Genomic DNA, 19,243 nt, shown 5'->3' on the forward strand with positions numbered 1-19,243 from the left:
TTTATAATCGTCGGATCAATCTGATTTTTTTTTCAGTATATGCAAAAAATAAGTAAAAAATACTTTAGCCAAAAAATCTTCAATATGGGTCAAGTTTTTCCTATAGCTCCCATGTAGCGGTACCACCCGATTTCAGGAATTTTGAAGCTTTTATCTACGTTTTCGGACCTAATTGGCTGTACTTTGGTATTTGCGGTTTCCAATGGTCAAAAACCTTCTGCGCCAAAATGTTGGTCTTAGGTCCAGGTTTCGTTATAGCCCTCATTTTACGGTACCTCCCGATTTCAGGTATTTTGAATATTTAATCAACATTTTCGGCCCGAATTGGTTGTAATTTGCCATTTAGAGTTCTCAATGATCAAAAACTTTCTGCGCCAAAAATTGTGGTCTTAGCTCCAGGATTCGTTTATTCTGAGGTTTTTTATCTACATTTTCGGTTCGACTTGGTTGTAATTTGCTATTGTGAGTTGTTAGTGGTCAAAAAACGCCTCCGTCTGGTATCGTGGACAGGAACGGAAACAAATTATTCCATTTGAGGACAGAATATTTCATGGTAGGGGTTATAAAAAAGTTCGGTGCTACCGAACTTTACATTTTTACTTGTTTTTCATATTTTATGTAGCATCATACATATATAAAAAATATACAAATGTAAAAAATACACTCATAAGTAGATGCTAAAACAAAAATGTCTAAATATTTAAAGAAAAAAATCAAACAAACAATTAAAACACAAAACAAAGAAGATACTGAGATACAGTAATACGAAATATTCACTGAAACGACCAGAGACATCGTCAGTATTTTTAATGTCACACACGGAAATGCTAATATATGCAGCTGGAACCAAATTTTTTGTAGACTTCACACTATTTCGAAGATTCTTCAAAAAATTTGGCGAAGGATGGCGAAGTTAGTAAAAATCAACTTCAATTTTTAAAAATTAAAAAAAATCCACAAAAATCTATATATATATAAATGGTGTAAAAAATGTATAGTAATTCATAAAATGAGAACGGCTAGGCCGATTTCTGTAAAATTTTTTGTCAGTTATTCGTATTTTCGAGGAGAAGGTCTTTACGGAAGAAAATTTTGGAAAATCTCTCTGGAAAAGTCGGAAAATTGCAAAAATCGAAAATTGAGTTTTTGTATGAAATTTTATTCCTTAATAGCGAGACGAAGTTCGCCGGGTCCGCTAGTTTATTATAAAAAATGTGATTTCCAGTACATTTTATGCGAATAATGTGTACACATTTTTATGTAAAAGTAATTAGGAAACCTTGTACTAAAGCTTCCATTTCGAAAGAAATAATTTTATCCTTTCAATGGAGGTAAAGAACAACTCCTAGGCGTTCCTGAAACCGACGGTAGCTCATGGGAGAAACAATAACTAGCAGTGTACAAATGCCTAGAATAATGGGGTCTCACCAGCTCGAGCAGATATTAGGTCGAGAGCTTTTGTACCACTGTTCAAACTTGCTAGAAAAATTATTGAGAGGGATTTTTGACTGCAAGTTTGGAAGCACATCCGGACATGAACCAAACATATTCAAGCGATTTCTATTAGAATAGTCTGCGATTTTTTAGGTCCAAAACAAGACCTAAACCATGCGGTTTTGCACATTTACTTAATACGAAAGGCATTCACAAACAGATAAAGGAAAGAATAAAATGATAAATCATATGTGGTACCTTATTCATGAAATTATTTGCCTGGCATTGTTTGATCTGATAGTGCAAAACACCGTAAAGATCCAAAAGAGGACAAAAATCGTAGCAAAGCAAAGATAGAAATTTCTCCAGAAATATTCAATTAAAACTTAGAAAAATAAACTGCCAATATTCCTAGAAAAAGGTTTACCAAGCATAATTACAAGTTAGACTTAATTGTTGTTCAAGAGATTAAACTTTAACTTTACCCCAGGAGGGGTAAAGGATGGTAAACAACTTGAAAATTGTGAGCTACATAGCAAGGAGTCGAGTTCATCACCAAGTTGTCATCTATACCCAGATGGCTCCAAGACCACATTATGTAAGCGTTTGTCATTGAAGCCATACAATGAATGTACAAACGTCCATCTTTGTAAAAACAAAATTGCATTTGAAAAAGGAAATGTTTGATGTATAGCGAAGCCATTCCACGGCCGATATATATCTGATGAGACTCTACAAAAGGCGAAACATGTCACATAATGGTGGTTGTGCGGGTCCGAATCTTCGGCTTTCCTTTTTCACATGCAAACATCATCGGTCATTAAGCTTGACTCCAACGAGAAATTAATTAAAATAAAATTAAAATAGATCTTCGCCCTAAGGCCTTTTCGGGACTTTATTATCTCGAATTCAGTAACACTTACCTACTTTGTTGTACTTTTATTACTTTAATTTAATGCATGATACGGGCAAATAGCTTTAACCGTTCCACATATATGGGTCGTCGAAGTCGCCAAATAGCAAAAAAAAATTGAGATTTTCACGTGTTAACATATTCCAATTGTGCTCAAACTTTGGCTATCAACAATGCAAAAAGGTTTAGGCGGCTCTCCGTCTAAAAAAATCCGAGATTGATTTGTTCCTTTGAGTTAAAACCAGCCAAATGGTACAAATTAAGACCAAGAAAATATTGAATTTTACATATAACGTTCGATATTTTATCAAATTTTATATTTTTGCATAGTTTAATAATAAAAAAAATGGTATTACGATACCACATTTTTATACCCTACACCACACTATCGTAAACGGTCTCAATAACATAATAATCTGCTGAAAAAAATCGACATTAAACGGTCAACAGTCTTAGTTTAGGACACTTTAAGCATGTTTTGATGGTTTTTCCAACTTTAAATGACAATTTTCCGCCAAAATCTGTTTGCATATTTTTTGCATATTCTGCATATTTTTTGCATATTTTTTGCATATTTTGCATATTTTTTGCATATTTTGCATATTTTTTGCATATTTTGCATATTTTTTGCATATTTTGTGCATATGCAAAATATTCAAATATGCAAAATAAATACAAAATATGACCCTGCCATTTAATTCAGTTTTCTTTGAAACGAATTTTGGTCCAAACAGAATCTTCGTATCTTTATTATTAAAAAATATGCAAATATGCAAAATCCGATGTCTAGACATAACTATGGGAATGTTGTATGATCCTGCAAGCAAACATTAGTTGTGTTCCAGAACTAAAAAGTTTATAAAAATGTTACCCTGTTTGCACATTTTCCCAAAAAGCCTTCAATCGGCTTTGTCGGCAGAGATAATCCCTCAGCCTGTGTGAATTGAGACTTGTATGGACAAAATCGTGTTGCATTTTTGGACGTTTGAACTTGCCGACAAAAATATAGAACTTGTGGAGCATTTATCTTAACGATTGTGGACGTCACGAATAAATACATTTTGTTAATAAATTTGATTTGGATTAAAGCGCAAAAGTGTCAAAGTATTGCTGAGGAAGGATTAAACTAACATATCCATTTGGAAGTGGATCTAATTTTGGGTGTCATTCGGTTGGATATTTATCGTTTCAAATAGCCATTTTAGTTGGTCACCGTAGGATTTTTGCAGCTCTTGGAAGCATGAACTTGATGGCGAACAAAATTATATCCTTGTAATCAGAATCACATGGACAACCGATGATGTACATTTCAAAACAATCCCATATATAATCTCTTGGAACTTGATATAATCTTGGAAGAAATTTTACGATGTGAAAAGTTTCGGCTAAATCAGATACTCAAATCGTAAGTTATTGTACTCATCAGTAACATTATGCAACATTTTTAAGGTAATCTTGTGCAAACAATTTGAGCTTAGAATTTGAATTAGAATTAGACCCAAACGACAAAAACCCTAGTTGGGTTTTGTTGTGTCAGATCCAGCTTGGATTTTATGGCCCCATCTAAACATGGTTAAATATTGACTTTTTAAAGAAATTCTGGGCTATATCTCTGAAACCTATGTGAATCTTCATCTGACCTCTGAAGCAAATTTGTATATAAGGGCAAACATAAAATATTTGTATAAATAATGAACTAGAAAAACTACATTTATTGCCTCAAATTTTATAAAATATCGAAAATTTCCATAACTTTTAAACATTTCGCACCCTATCTCCAAAACCTTTATTTTTTTTCTTAATGTTTTCTTTTGGAAAAATATTCGCTAGAATGTAATACCCAACTTCAGAATATGCCATTGTTGTACAATGTCTCTATCACGTTGTTTTCAGTATATTTTTCAACGAAGATTTAATAAATATGTCAATAATGAGAACTGTGTTTGAAATACGTGTTGTAAAAGATATGATGCAAAATACCGCTAAACAACATGAAGTAAGCATTTTAGAGTTTCCGAATGTTCTGAAGAATTGCTGCGAACTCTATTTGGAAGATTTTTGAAAAAAATACTTGGTTCAACTCCCAATTGTTCAATTGATATTGCCAAACACAGCAAGGCCAAATTCCTAATCGTTTCTGAGATAAATACAAAAAACTGTAGTTTTAGCCCGGTTTAGATGAGGCCATAAAATCTGAACTGGATCTGACAGGACAAAACCCTACTAGGGTTTTTGTAGCCTCAATATGTACTTTCAAAAAATGCATACTAGAAGTTGTTAGCATTTTCAGTGTTGCTTTTGAGTCATTATCTCAGTTAGTATGGCCTTGGACCTCGGAAACAAATTACCGCTGTAATCAAGGACAACATTCTGAAAAATATTTAAAACTATCTGGAATATGTCCATAAAATACACTTTTTTAAATTTTTGGGAGGTGGGAGGAGTGGGCCGATATAGTCCAAATTCGAACCAGATTTAAGTCTGGATGCATTATTACGATGTGGTAAGTTTGGGCAAATCAGGTTCAAACTTCGAGACTTATCGTGCGCAAGATTTTAGCGAAAAAATGAACTTTTGTCTGAAGGCACCGGAAAATGTGGACTGGCCATCTTTGCACGAAGAATAGCATGCATATGTATGCTCCCACGACATCCCCGAAGTGACAAGGGCAACTTCTCTCATTTCACCCCATATCATATGAGAGGCATCTATGGTGTTCATCTATTCTATGGAACACCCTACGGTGTTTTTCTATTGTATGGAAGGCCTCTACGGTGGTCTTCTACTCTATTAAAGGTCCCTCCGGTAGTCTTCTATTTTATAGAAGACCGCTACGGTGGTTTTCTATTCTATGGAAGGCTTCTACGTTGGTCTTCTATTCTATGGAAGACCACTACAGAGGTCTGCTATTCCAGCGAAGACACCTACGATGGACTTCTATTCTACAGAAGACCCACGTTTGTGGAAGACCCCTAGGGTGGACTTCAATACTATAGAAGGCCCCTACGGCGGTCTTCCGTCCTATTGAAGACCCCCACAATGGTCTTATATTATATGGAATACCCCTTCTATTCTATGGAGACTTCTATATTATAGAAGACTCATACGAAGACCCTACGGAGGTCTACTATTATATAGAAGACACATACGGTGAGCTTCTATTCTCTAGAAGACACCTACGGTGGACTTCAATAATACAGGAGGCCCCTACGGTGGTCTTCCGTTCTATTGAAGACCCCTACATTGGTCTTATATTCTATAGTGGTCTTCTATTCCATGGAAGGTCCCTACGGTGTTCTTCTATTCTATGGAAGGCATCTACGGTGTTCATCTATTCTATGGGAGGCATCTACAGTGTTCATCTATTTTATAGAAGGCCTCTACGGTGGTCTTCTATTCTATGGAAGACCTTTACGGTGGTCTTCTATTCTATGGAGGATCACTACTGAGGTCTGCTATTCCAGAGAAAACACCTACGATGGACTTCTATTCTACAGAAGACCCACGTTTGTCTTCTATACTATGGAAGACCCCTACGATGGTATTCTTTTTTGAAACATAAATTCCAGATTTACATTAGTCAATTTCCTTGCGGCAATTGACAGCTTGTCATTAAGAGCGCGGGCTCATAATGGCTAATGAAATTTCTTTCCCAAAAAACATTTGTCGAAAACTATCGGGAAGCTTAAAAATTCTTTTCAGAATACGCACTAATAAATGCAAATAACGGGTTTATTAACATTGTGTATTTATGTTGTTGAAGCATGCTTATGACCGCTTCTCTATATTGTTCTTATGAGGAGCGTTTATGAGTTACTTTAAGAATTCTTGTATTCCATGAAATTAAATTAGATTTTGGTCACGGCCAGCGAATTAGTCAAACAACAACGAAATACTGCAAAAAACAGAACGAGAACGCGTTCAAACGGGAATACCAAATTAAAAACCAAAAATGTTAATGACAGCGTCCTCGCCTCCACCCACCTAGGCAACACCTTACACAAAATAACAAAACATTGCAAAATAACCTAACTGAATAAAAATCAAAACAAATTGGTGGGAAATTGACATATTATTAAAATTCTATACAGCAACTGGCCGGTTGACAAGGAACCATAAAAAGTTGATGATCAGACATTTTGTGCGACAGAAAGCACAAAAACCAAAGCGCGTAGAAGAAGTGAACATTGCACTTCTACGCTGTTGCAGAAGTATACCTTCACTTTCGGCACATAAACCATTAACATGTATATTTCCGACTTTACGACATTTATGACCATTTATGCCATTAAAAAATAGTTATGGCATTTTTGTGTTTGGTGTTTTTGTTTGTACATTTTTCTACTTTTCCGCAACTCCAACAAACAAACAATCAATAATTTCAAAACCCATAAGGCATAGGTACGAGGAGTGTGTTGTAAAAGTGAAATAGTCTAGTCAAAGTTATCTATAGCTCAGTTCGTTCGGCTGCCAATCAGCCAGATTAGACATTAGACTTATTAGTAGATTGCTTAAATGCTGGTGGCATAACTAACTTTATGTTATGGCCTGTCAAAAGCTTCTAGTCCAAAATTATAACAATCACAAGAAAGGTGATCGGTTTTGTTGAGGAGAGGGAAGAGGGGGCTTTATTGATCATGTTACACATTCATCTAATTGATATTCAACATTCTAATATTATTAACCATTCATACATACCTCTGTCGTCGTTGTGCCTACCCAGTATCTAAGTATCTACTTCTTGCTTAGATTATTTCAGTACCAGTCCTCAAAAAATTTAGACAAACTTAGATACTATTGTTGTATAATATTGAATTTTGCCATAAAATGAAAGGAAAATTAAACAAAACCAGTCTTTTACTTTTGAAGACAACAAAAAACTCGATTTAGTAAAAACGACGAAGCCATTCAATAAACATGCTGCACACACACAACAACAAAATCAGGTTGTGGCGGCTAATATTCTGCAAAACCAATTAAAGGCCGTTGAAATTAGAAACAAAATAAAACAACACCCAAGGCGGCTCTGTTGATTGTCTATCACAGAAAAAAAGTAGTTTGACTTTTTCATGCTCAAGAACCAACCTCTCGGACAGCTGGTTAAGCGAAACTGGACTCCAACGTCATGACACTAAAAAGAAAAAAACATGTTTTAAGACTTTTGATGTCATTTCATGCTTTTTTATTAGAACTTTGAAATAACTTTGTGCGTTTTAATGGCGAATTAAATAAAGTGACAGATCACATCAAAATTTAAACAAAAAATCTGTTTAATGTAATTGGAATATTTTAATAATTTTAAAAAGTTGGAAAGGCTTAAGTCGGGTTGCATCGACCTTGTGATACCCTCCACGACACAAGAAACATTATACACCCATTTTGACACTTATTTTTTTAAGCAGTATCTGCCGCATTTTGTGAGCATATAAATAAATGGAATAAAAGTTATCATAGTTCATTCCTGCAACAGGAAATAATTGTATTTTCAGTATTTATGCTAACGAGGGTATATACAGTGTTGAACATATCAAACGCAAAAAATCCAGAATTTCGCATTAATTCAATTTGTTCAATCCGTTACATTTTTAATGTAGTTGTTCTTTGTTATTAGCTGCCAATAAGTTGTTTCTGTACTTTGTAGTTGGATAGGATAACAACAACAATATAGACTGATCCTTGAGAATGGGGAGTACAAAACAAAGCAACAACGGAATATCATTGTATGCTATCGGTTTAATTTGCTTTACTTTTGACATAAATTTGTTTTTTTAGACATGTTAGAGCAATTTTGGGATAATTTGCATTTTTTTATCCTAACAGGGTTGCCATCTCCGACCACTTTTCCCATGATCCGGAGAAAACATAATAACACCCTCAAATCAAAAATGTTTCCTTTATCTGCAAATATAAATTGTAAAAAATATTCATTCGGAAAGTGGATAAGTATCAACCGTTCTTATGTTATTAAGAAGAACACAATACATCCTGGTGTAAACCCCTTGAGGCTATCGGCACATTGTGGCTAAAAACGTTAAGGACACTTTAAAGGTAATGCGAATAGGAACTTCCAAGAATTAGTTGGGGCTCTTATTTCCGATGTACGCCCTAGACTTGTTCGCAGATGAAGTTTTGAAAACAATTTGAAAAGTTATACACTTCCCAACTCAAACAACACACCGGTCAAGAACCCAGTGTTTCAACCAACAGTGTGTAACATAAAGTCATATAGCTAAAAAATTATTAAATTTTTGTTATTAAATCATATTTTGAATAAAATTTATTAAAAATAAAATAACAAAATCATATTGGGCATTTAAACCGTATAAAACATTGAATTTTCTACCAGTGTTTCCTAAATTCTGCGAACCAATCTGTACATAACAACAAGTAAAAAGTCGTTAAGTTCGGCCGGGCCGAACTTTTTATACCCTCCACCATAAACAAGTCTTAATTAAAATGGAATTATTAGGGTCCTTTTACAATTTTATGTCTAACAACTATTCGACACTGGTGAGTATATTAAAAACCCCGAAGGACAGATGCGCCGTGAGTCGAACTTCCGCCTTATGCGTGATAAAGTTTTTGCAAGAGACCCAGTAAGCCATAATGAATTAGCATTATATCTTTGTTTGTTGTTTTTGTAGAGCACTTAAGCAACAGTGAACAAAGATATAACGCCTCCATTTTGTTGCACAGTGTTATCTAATCTAATCTAAAAAATGTGTTCAGCTAGGTGAAAGGTACCACCTACGGGGCTATACCAAAGAGTTAACCTATCTTTAAATTTTTTGGCGGAAAAGTTTTATAGTTTCATCAAAACAATGTAGGCCCTCAAAAATGGGCCCATGTTGACGAATTTTAGTGAAGAAATTTCGTGACCACTGAAAATTCCCGCAAATCGGGAGGTAAAGTTATATGGGGGGGATATACTAAAACATGGACCTATATTGACGATTATTTTTGAATAGACAAAATTGCAGCTAAAATTCTCAAAACACCGAAAATCGGGAGGTACCGTTATATGGGGGCTATACCAAAACATGGACCTGTGTTGACGATGTTTCGTTGGAGATGGTTTATGACCACTGAGAACCTCAAATGGCAAATTACAGCTAGTTCGGTTGAAAATTGTAGCTAAAATTCTCAAAATACCGAAAATCGGAAGGTACCGATATATGGGGGCTATACCAAAACATGGACCTATGTTGACGATGTTTCGTGGAGATGTTTCGTGACCACTGAGAACCTTAAATGTCAAATTACAGCTAGTTCGGTTAAAAATTGTAGCTAAAATGCTCAAAATAGCGAAAATCGGGAGGTACCGTTATATGGGGGCTATACCAAAACATGGACCTATGTTGACGATTTTTCGTTGGAGATGTTTTATGACCACTGAGAACCTCAAATGGCAAATTACAGCTAGTTCGGTTGAAAATTGTAGCTAAAATTCTCAAAATACCGAAAATCGGAAGGTACCGATATATGGGGGCTATACCAAAACATGAACCTATGTTGACGATGTTTCGTGGAGATGTTTCATGACCACTGAGAACATTAAATGTCAAATTACAGCTAGTTCGGTTAAAAATTGTAAATAAAATGCTCAAAATACCGAAAATCGGGAGGTACCGTTATATGGGGGCTATACCAAAACATGGACCTATGTTGACGATGTTTGGCGGAGATGTTTCATGACCACTGAGAACTTCAAATGTCAAATTGCAGATAGTTCGGTTACAAATTTTGGCTAAAATTCTCAAAATACCGAAAATCGGGAGGTACCGTTATATGGGGGCTATACCAAAACATGGACCTATATTGACGATGTTTGGTGGAGATGTTTCTTGACCACTGAGAACCTCAAATGTCAAATTGCAGGTAGTTTGGTTAAAAATTGTGGCTAAAATTGTCAAAATACCAAAAATCGGGAGGTACCGTTATATGGGGACTATACCAAAACATGGACCTATGCCCATATCGTTTGGGATATAAGTTTGTTGATCATTAGGAACCCTAAGTGCCAAATTATAGCTAATTCGGTCTGCAAATGTGGCGAAGAACGTCAAAATACCTTAAATCCGGAGGTACCGTTATATGGGGGCTATACCAAAGAGTGGACCGATGTAGCCCATTTTCGAACTTGACCTGCCTATGGAAAAAAGACCCTCGGGTGCAAAATTTCAGCACTCTATCTCAATTATTGCGGACGCTAGAGTGATTACAACAGACGGACGGACAGACGGACAGACGGACATGGCTAGATCGTCTTAGAATTTTATCCTGATCAAGAATATATATACTTTATAGGGTCGCAAATGATTAGTTCGATGTGTTACAAACAGAATGACAAACTTAATATACCCTCCATACTATGGTGGAGGGTATAAAAAACAACTGGACACAAAATATTACATTTAAACAAAATTTTAACGGAAACAAAAATTGAATTAATGCGAAATCCTGGATTTGTCGCTTTTAATATGCGCAACACTGTATACATTCATATTGCAACCTTTTCTTTTATTTAATGAATGTGTTGCAGTTTCATTTTAAAACAGAAGGAGTTGATCTAGGTTGACGAATTTTTGTCATGCCCCATATATATCTTTCACCGATCTTGCTGTAAGTCGGTTAATTTTGATCGACTATCCTTCAAAATGGAAATGCGATATTTTCCTAGGCCCCTGACAAGTTTTACGGATTTAAAAAAATGGTTCAAATTTGGATATAGCCCCCATATATATCTTACACCGATTTTGCTATAAATCTGTCAATTTTTGAGGAATAAACTTCAAATTTAACACAAAATATTTTCTTAAAAATATCTGTAAAAATACTCAGGGGCCTAAGGAAATATCACATATTAAATTTGAAGGCTGTTCGATTAAAATTGACCGAGTTATAGCAAAATCGTGGAAAGATATATATGGGGGCTATATCCAAATCTGAACCATTTTTGTCAAAATCGGTACAACTCAACAGAGCCCTAAGAAAATTTCTTATATTAAATTTGAAGTTTATTCCTCAAAAATTTACCCATTTAAAGCAAATTTGAAATTTTTCATTCCTATGTCATTATAGTAAGTACTTGTGCAAAAATGCATCAACCTAGGTAAACTCCTTCTATTTTTGTCCACTTTTGTATGAAAACGCACACTGTGCGGCGTGTCTTATGTAGTGCCGTAGTTAATTTTTCGTGACTGAAATACTCAGGAAATGTAAGTTAGCATTACCCTAAGGGGATTTTGTCACAGCCGAAAAATTTGATGTTCTGGTAAGGGATTGAACCGCAGACCTTCTAAGTGCTTACCACTGCACCACGGTGGCTCTAAATTTCACACAATTTGAAGTCGATTTATCCATGTTCGTCCGTCCGCCTATCGGTCTGGTAAGATAACTCTCGATCAACCGATTTGGTCCACGCATTGCACATCGTAATATTTCTTCTATTGATCAGTTTGAAATATAGACTGTATCGGTCCAATCTTTCAGATACCTCCCACACATATTTTCAAAATGTTTTTCCAAAAGTGCAGTCTGTCCACTAGATGGAGGGATGATCCCTACTTTAACACCCAAGCAGGTACTGCCTTGAACCTTGTTGTGCTGATGAACCAGTAGAATCTTTTTCACCCTATGAAGATGTTCCACTGGTGTTATGAGTTACAGTCCTCAAAGCGCCATTCTGGCAGTTTTGAATATTCTTCCACTGCGTAGCGCTAACATTTGCGAACCAACGACTTGAGAACCTTGTTCCTGCAGCTGATCTTGTCAGAAATAGCTGAGGCTTGCGCTGTCGACCTAACATTCAATATTTTGGGGTAATTTTGCTTTAATTAAATATTTGATTGTCTATATCTATGGTTTACGGTATCGAAGAAGACATTCAATAGGTAAAGAGCCACCATGACTATTCGGTCGCACAGCCTGTTCTGGTTCAGTTCTCGACTGAAATGTGTGGATATGATATGTTGTAGTGCCCCGTCTAGAGGGGGGTGGAATGCAGAAGTGGTAGAGGTTAAACTGTTCCGGAGATATCAGCTTAAGAACTTTGAAATAAACGACAGCATTACCATGGAGATTCCAACAGGGCCCAACGCTTTGGATGAGTTAGCTTTTCGGATGACATTCGCAACATCATGCATTGTAAATTGTGGTGGTTCCCCCTCGGCAGGAAAAGACCTATTGCGATGTAGTACTCTTGTCTTCGCCCTGACACTCCCGTGGTGCTGTCGATGATTTAGCCACTTTTCCGCCTATTCTTACTGACCAATCTGTTAACATCCAGTGTCACCTCCTTGACTCAGGGGTTATTGGGGTTGGCGTGACGAAGCTCACCACTCTTATTTGTTAATTCCATCGCCTCGCTGGGAAATTTGGTCCCACTTTCGTATTCGATCGGTATATATGTACATATGTATATATGGTATATGACGAGCATCAGCAGTGAGATGTCTCGGAACTTCCTCTCTGCTACCCGAGCATTAGTAGGGCCATTCAGCTTTCACATGACTGATGAAAGTGCGGAGGTGATCAAATCAGGCGGTCTGCTGATGTAGACAATTATGGAGAGATGGCCTAATCCAGGAGAAACGAAGGGTTGCCAGGTGACGTCATTTGTCACACCAGGTGACACGATGATTATATCTGGCGAACTGTGACACTCTCCGCCAATTATGGTAGGGGCGTCCTCACTGACCGTGCAATCATTGCCGAGGACCGAAGACCGGACGGTCAACCATGCTACGCTGTTTGAGGATGTCGAGAGTACTATCCTCGGGTTTTGTTTGGAACGTTGGACCAACAACTATATATATATGTATGTGGGCCACCAACAATATATATGTGTTGATGTCAGTCATACGTTTCTGCAACGCTCTCCCCAGGACATTGACATAATTATGTATGCTGATGATTGTACGCTCATGGCGTCAGCTTCCATCATTGATAACATTTGTGTCATTTTGAACACATACCTCATTGATCTTGCCGAGTTCTTCCACAGCCACACTGTTTACCACTGGGACCACAAACTACTCCAAAATAATGAGGGTCACATTCGACAACTTATACAAGTCGTCCGCGCATGGTTTTTCAACGTAAGTGATGAGCAATGAATAAACTGGCAAACTTGACAGAATGCAGCCCTGAAAACCGCAACAGGGGTGCATTCTCATGTCTGGACCATTTACAGAAGGGGACAAAGATCTTGCTGGTGCATCGGCATATCAGGATGCAGTCTTCTTGGATGCAATAAGCAAAAACATCAAAATCAACATTTAATGGATAGGTACTCCCCTCCCAGACATCTCAGGAAAGATCATGATCCAGAAAGGGAGGTCCAAAGATACAAAAGAGAACCTATAGATCAACAGATTTATCAGGCAGGTTTGAGAGAGCAGCAGAAGAACAGCTGCCTAGACAAGCGTGAATTGTTCTGGCGCAACTGAAATGCGATTGGTAGGTTTCGTAGGTTTCTCTTACAAACAAACCGATCGTTTGGAACCAGATAGCGAACTACGTCTTTCAATTTTCGCAACTCTAGTGATGCAGCATCAACTCGTTGAAACCATTAAAAAGATGTAAAACGTCCATTTGGTTCTATAGTTTTAAATACCAGATCGGCGTTAAACATTTTTAACGTAGGTCAGAGTTTTTCTATGATCTCCATATTCCGAATATGATTATTCATTATGGTTATACATTTATTCACACACATTCAAAACTATTTGCACATTAACCCAATCCAGAGTAGTTTTAATTGCTCTGGCCCCATTGGGGGAGTGCAAATCTTAAATGTGCAGATAACAAATATTTATGGAATTCCATTCATAGCGATGCAAACACACAAAGCTTGTTGTTGGATGGCTGGATGCACAGCCAGACACATAACATGGACCACCATTTAAGCCATGTGCCATCATTCATGCGGCAATAAGTTACGTCACAAGCAAAACTTGTTTATTTAAGCAAGGCGGATTACCTTGTTGTCGTCTCTCACAGGCAAAGCGAGCGAGGCATTCATCAGCGTTGGCAGAATCTTAAATAACTGTAAATAAAAACAGGCTAGGATTGAAGATGAGCTTTTCTTCACAAAACTTGTTTTGTGCAAGCGAAGCTATCTTTCGAAATAAATAGCACTCAACAAGCTTAACAAAAACCAAAAAAAACTCCCTGGTTGCAGCCAGCCAGCCACCAGTTTCCGACGATGTCTTCACCTGTAGATTTATTAAGGAAATTGCAATCTTTAGCTAGACAGATGTAAGCTCGATGGAAGTTTATGTTGAATGCAAATACAACAACAAAATAAGCAAATAAATGTTTGTTTGGGATTTTCGAAATGTTGTTGTGAATATTTTCTCATACACATCTGCTAATAATATTGGCTTAAAAAGTACTTCCGATAAGTGTTGGTTGGTTGTTTTTTTGTTTGGAATGTTTTTTTAGACTCATCTTCCTGCTTTTTTCGGGACACTTCAATAAAGCGCCACTGGTTTTTATAGTCTGTAGGTTAGTTTGGGGAACTCTTAAATTTCCAACATGATGCAACAAGTCAAAGTCCAGTTATAAATTGATAAATTACAGATATTTTTTATAAAAAGAAATATTTTACTATAAATGTGTTGTGAAGGTGACAGTCTCAACAGTTAATGTATTTTTGTGCCATTGTTTTGAGTACGAAACAAATATGTCTGGGGAATTTGGATTGTTTTAAACCGTCCACCGTAATATGGAGGGTATAACTAAGTTTCTCATTCCGTTTGTAATACATCGAAATATTCGTCGGAGACCCTATGAAGTAAATATCCGTCTGTTGAAATCAAGATACAGCTCGGAAGATAGATAAGATAGAGCTTTATAATTTGGTATAATGTTTTAATTACTTCTAGGACGTTTGGTACTAGGTTTTGATATAACCACCATAGAAGCGTACATCCCGATTTTCGGTATTTTGAAGGTTGTGGCCTCAGTTCCCCACTGAAATGGCTGAAATTTGGTGTTTGGTCTTCGCTTAAGGTATTAAACGTTCCATATAAAATTTATCGGTATAGGTCCAAGCCTTAATGTAGCCCCCATAGAACGATACCTCCCTATTTCCGGTATTATGAAGGCTGTGGCCTCAATATTCCACCGAAATGGCTGAAATTTGATATTTGGTCTTCAGTTGGAGTATTAAACGTTCCATATGAAATTTGTCGGTAAAGGTCCCCGCCTTCATATAGCCCTCATAGAACGGTACCAACCGATTTTCGGTATTTTGAAGGATTTAGCCTCATTATCACATCGAAATTGCTGAAATTTCGCTTTTAGTCTTCGTTGTTGGTATACAACTTTCTCCCAGAAATTTTTCGGTATAGGTTCACGCCTTCATTTAGCCCCCATAGAACGGTACCTCCCGATTTTCGGTATTTTGATTTCGGCCTCAAAATTCCACTGAAATGGCTGCAATTTGGTATTTAGACTTCGTTGGTGGTATAAAACTTTCTCACAGAAATGTGACGGTATAGATTCACGACTTCATATAGCCCCTTAGAACGATACCTCCTGATTTTCGGTATTTTGAAGGTTGTGGCCTCAATATCACACCGAAATGGCTGAAATTAGGTTTTTAGCCTTCGTTGGTGGTAAAAACTTTATCCCAGAATTTTTTTGGTATAGGTTCATGCCTTCATATAGCCCCCATAGAACGGTACCTCCTGATTTTCGGTATTTTGAAGGTTGTAGCATCTATATCCCACCAAAATGGCTGAAATTTGGTATTTGGTCTTCGTTTAGGGTATTAAACGTTCCATGATAAATTTATCGGTATAGGTCCACGCCTTAGTGTAGCCTCCATAGAACGGTACCTCGCTATTTCCGATATTATGAAGGGTGTGGGCTCAATATTCGACCGAAAAGGCTGAAATTTAGTATTTTGGTCTACATTTGGAGTATTAACGTTCCATATGAAATTTGTCGGTAAAGGTCCAAGCGTTTTTTTTAGCCTCATTATCCCATCGAAATGGCTGAAATTGAATTTATATTATTAAGTCTCAAAATCAATCTATAATTATGGTGAATTCGATTCAAAAATTCTACTGGAAATAAAATATGGGAATATAAATACTTGGCCCTATTTGGAATTTCAGGAAGGTTTTTGCATTCTTAACAAATTTCGCTTCGCAGCCAGAAATGCTAAGTTACTAAGGTTTAAACGGAGTCAATTGTTGTTGTTGTAGAAACCCAAATATGTTCGTTCGAGTACTATTTCAGTTATCAGGTTCTGGTTCCTCCGTATCCAGACTCAAAAGACTCAGCTAAACAAATGCAGCGTATTGTGTGCTACCAATGCACATGCTGGGCAGGTATTGGTTATCGTGGTATCAATTCGGGCCCAAAACGAATTGAGGCGGCTGAATCGTCGGGACCTTAACTGGTCTAAAACCACTCGTTTTTGCCTTGGTAGCTGGCGTTCTTGTTCTTTGCACCAGGGGATGTGTCCTCAAGTACGACATTCGCACTGTATCTCTTTACTTCCTGCTCGTCTGCAGCAGTGCGAATACTATACAAGCCCGCCTGATAGACTCGTTGGTCTAGAAGTTTTCTTTTATACCTTTGAACCTCTCTCTCTCTAGATCGTAAAGATTTATCCTGGCATATCTGAGTGGGGGAAGCCAGACCATTAAATCGTGACAGCGAGGCATCATCCTGCTGTACTGATGCACGGGTAAACCCTTCGTCTCCATGTGAAGATGGTGCACTAGGAAGGATGGATGATGCACAGATGGAAGAACTGCACTAGGTCAGCTATGTAGACATTTAACTTATCACATATGCCATCGACGATAAGACCCGATGCCAAGATCGTACAATCATCCGCATACCGTCTGGAGAAAGGTAGAGGTTAAACAGTTCCGATAGGAGGAGATATCACCCCGCTTGGGGAACTCCCTTTATCTCTCTACTTTCTCTCTCTCTCTCTCTCTCTGTTTCACATCGTGAGGAGGAGTAGTTCGTCTAGAATCATTGCTACTGGCGACAGGATTGGAATCGGCATGTACGATTCACCTCTCCTGACTCTCCTGACGGGACCACCCGAATAAGGACACTTGCTAAATTCTCAACTCCGGGTTCATCCAGTTGCTAAAGCATTACCATTGAGATTCCGTGTGGGTCCAACGCTTTGAATGATTTCGCGTTTCGGTTGACGTTAGGAAGGGCTCGTATACGGCGTAAGACAATATCGGGGTGCTCTATAAACTGCTGGTTAAAATAACATTGACACATCTTCGGATCTGTTACAATCACGCCGTTTAAAGTAACAGCCATTTTTTCATCCTTCTTTCCCGGATTCAGAGTTATTTAACCGTTGTCCACAATTTATTAGTAGCCCGATTTTCCCTCTTATGTCCGCCTACTAGCATATTGACTTTAAGAGTAAGTTCTTTAACTCTTGGGTCTTCAGGATTCATACGACCAAGATCATCACGCTCATTTGTTAGACCCGTCGCATCTGCAGAGGAATTTGGTCCCACCTCGGGTATTCAGGTATGTAGGTAGCACAATGGTGATATCTGGCGAGCTGTGACAATATACTCTTATCCTTATGGAGCTATCAATTTGCTCGACAAGCGCTGTAGCCTCTAATCATTACCAAGGACGGAATGCCAAAGCTCATGATGGACATTGAAATCCCCCTCACTAAATAGCATGTATGGGTCACTAGAGTCTGGCTCATGCGAGATAGGTCTGTACTGGCCAGACTGGTGTATTCGGAAGGCAGTCCTCCTCCTCCGCGATCCTTCCGCAAAACGTTGTGACCATCGCAACGTTGCAAGTTGCAGCCTACCCCTATTATTATAAGTCTTCTTTTGTTATAGTTTGGATTTACCGAACAGATTTATAGCGTTCCGGTTAAGTTAAAGTTAAAAAAAATGATGATGGAATTTCAAGGAGGAGCTTCTTGTAATTAACTTTCAATGTGAAAATTATATTTGTAATGCCTCCAAATTAGTTTATTTTGCATTTTCAAATCCTTCTTATAGTAAAAGAACACATGTGATAATGGCCCCTAGTGTCTTTTTTCTATAGGAAGTGAAGTAAAAAGATGGTACCATATAACGGTACCTCCCGATTTATGTATTTGGGGTATCTGTGGTCGGAAAACTTCTCCATCTAAAATTGTTGACAGGAAAGAAAACTAATTATTCCATTTTAGTTCAGAATATTTTATAGTGTATTGAAAAATCCGGAGCAGATACTTTTCTTATAGAAAATATCTATTCCCGGAATATTTTCTCTAAAAAAAATTTTAAGAAAAAACTTTTAAATATTTTTTAGTTTTTTTCTTTTTTTTTTGTAAATCCCCAACTTCTAATATTCGACTTTTCTAATTTCAGTTCACTCCGTTCCTTTGGACACCATTGAATGTCCTGAAAAGCATGGCGTTCAAGCTTATGCTCACACTGAAAATTGCGATCAATTCTTTTTGTGCACCAATGGCACTTTGACTTTGGAAACCTGTGAAAATGGTCTGTTATTCGATGGCAAAGGTGCCGTACACAATCATTGCAACTACAACTGGGCTGTCGATTGTAAAGGCAGACAATGGGATCGTAAGTTTAAAATGAAAAAAAAAATCATTGCAAATTGAATATGTAAATTTACTTTACATTTTACCGCAGCTACTCCAATCTCTACACCCGGCTGTGAATATCAATTTGGTATTTATCCCGTCTCTAAGGAATGTTCCACAACATACATCAAGTGTGCCTATGGTGAACCCATTGAACAGGAATGTGACGCTGGTCTAGCTTATGATGATCGCATCCATGGCTGTAATTGGCCAGACCAACTTTTGGATACATGCAATCCTGAAGGTAAGATAAAATATAATTTCAATATAATTAATACTTA

The 19,243-nt window shown here is 37.3% G+C and overlaps 1 protein-coding gene across 1 annotated transcript in view; it reads left to right on the top strand.

Annotated features, from left to right (window-relative positions):
- Peritrophin-A (Peritrophin A) overlaps positions 1–19,243 on the top strand; it is a 45,016-nt gene that overhangs the window by 12,185 nt on the left and 13,588 nt on the right. Inside the window, exons 2-3 of the mRNA XM_073972996.1 lie at positions 18,727–18,942; positions 19,012–19,206. Coding sequence (XP_073829097.1) covers positions 18,727–18,942; positions 19,012–19,206 — 411 coding nt within the window. The remainder of the gene's footprint in view (positions 1–18,726; positions 18,943–19,011; positions 19,207–19,243) is intronic.

This window comes from Musca autumnalis, unplaced genomic scaffold (genome assembly GCF_047663935.1).
Source record: "Musca autumnalis isolate F117 unplaced genomic scaffold, ASM4766393v1 scaffold_3, whole genome shotgun sequence".
NCBI classification, from domain to species: domain Eukaryota; kingdom Metazoa; phylum Arthropoda; class Insecta; order Diptera; family Muscidae; genus Musca; species Musca autumnalis.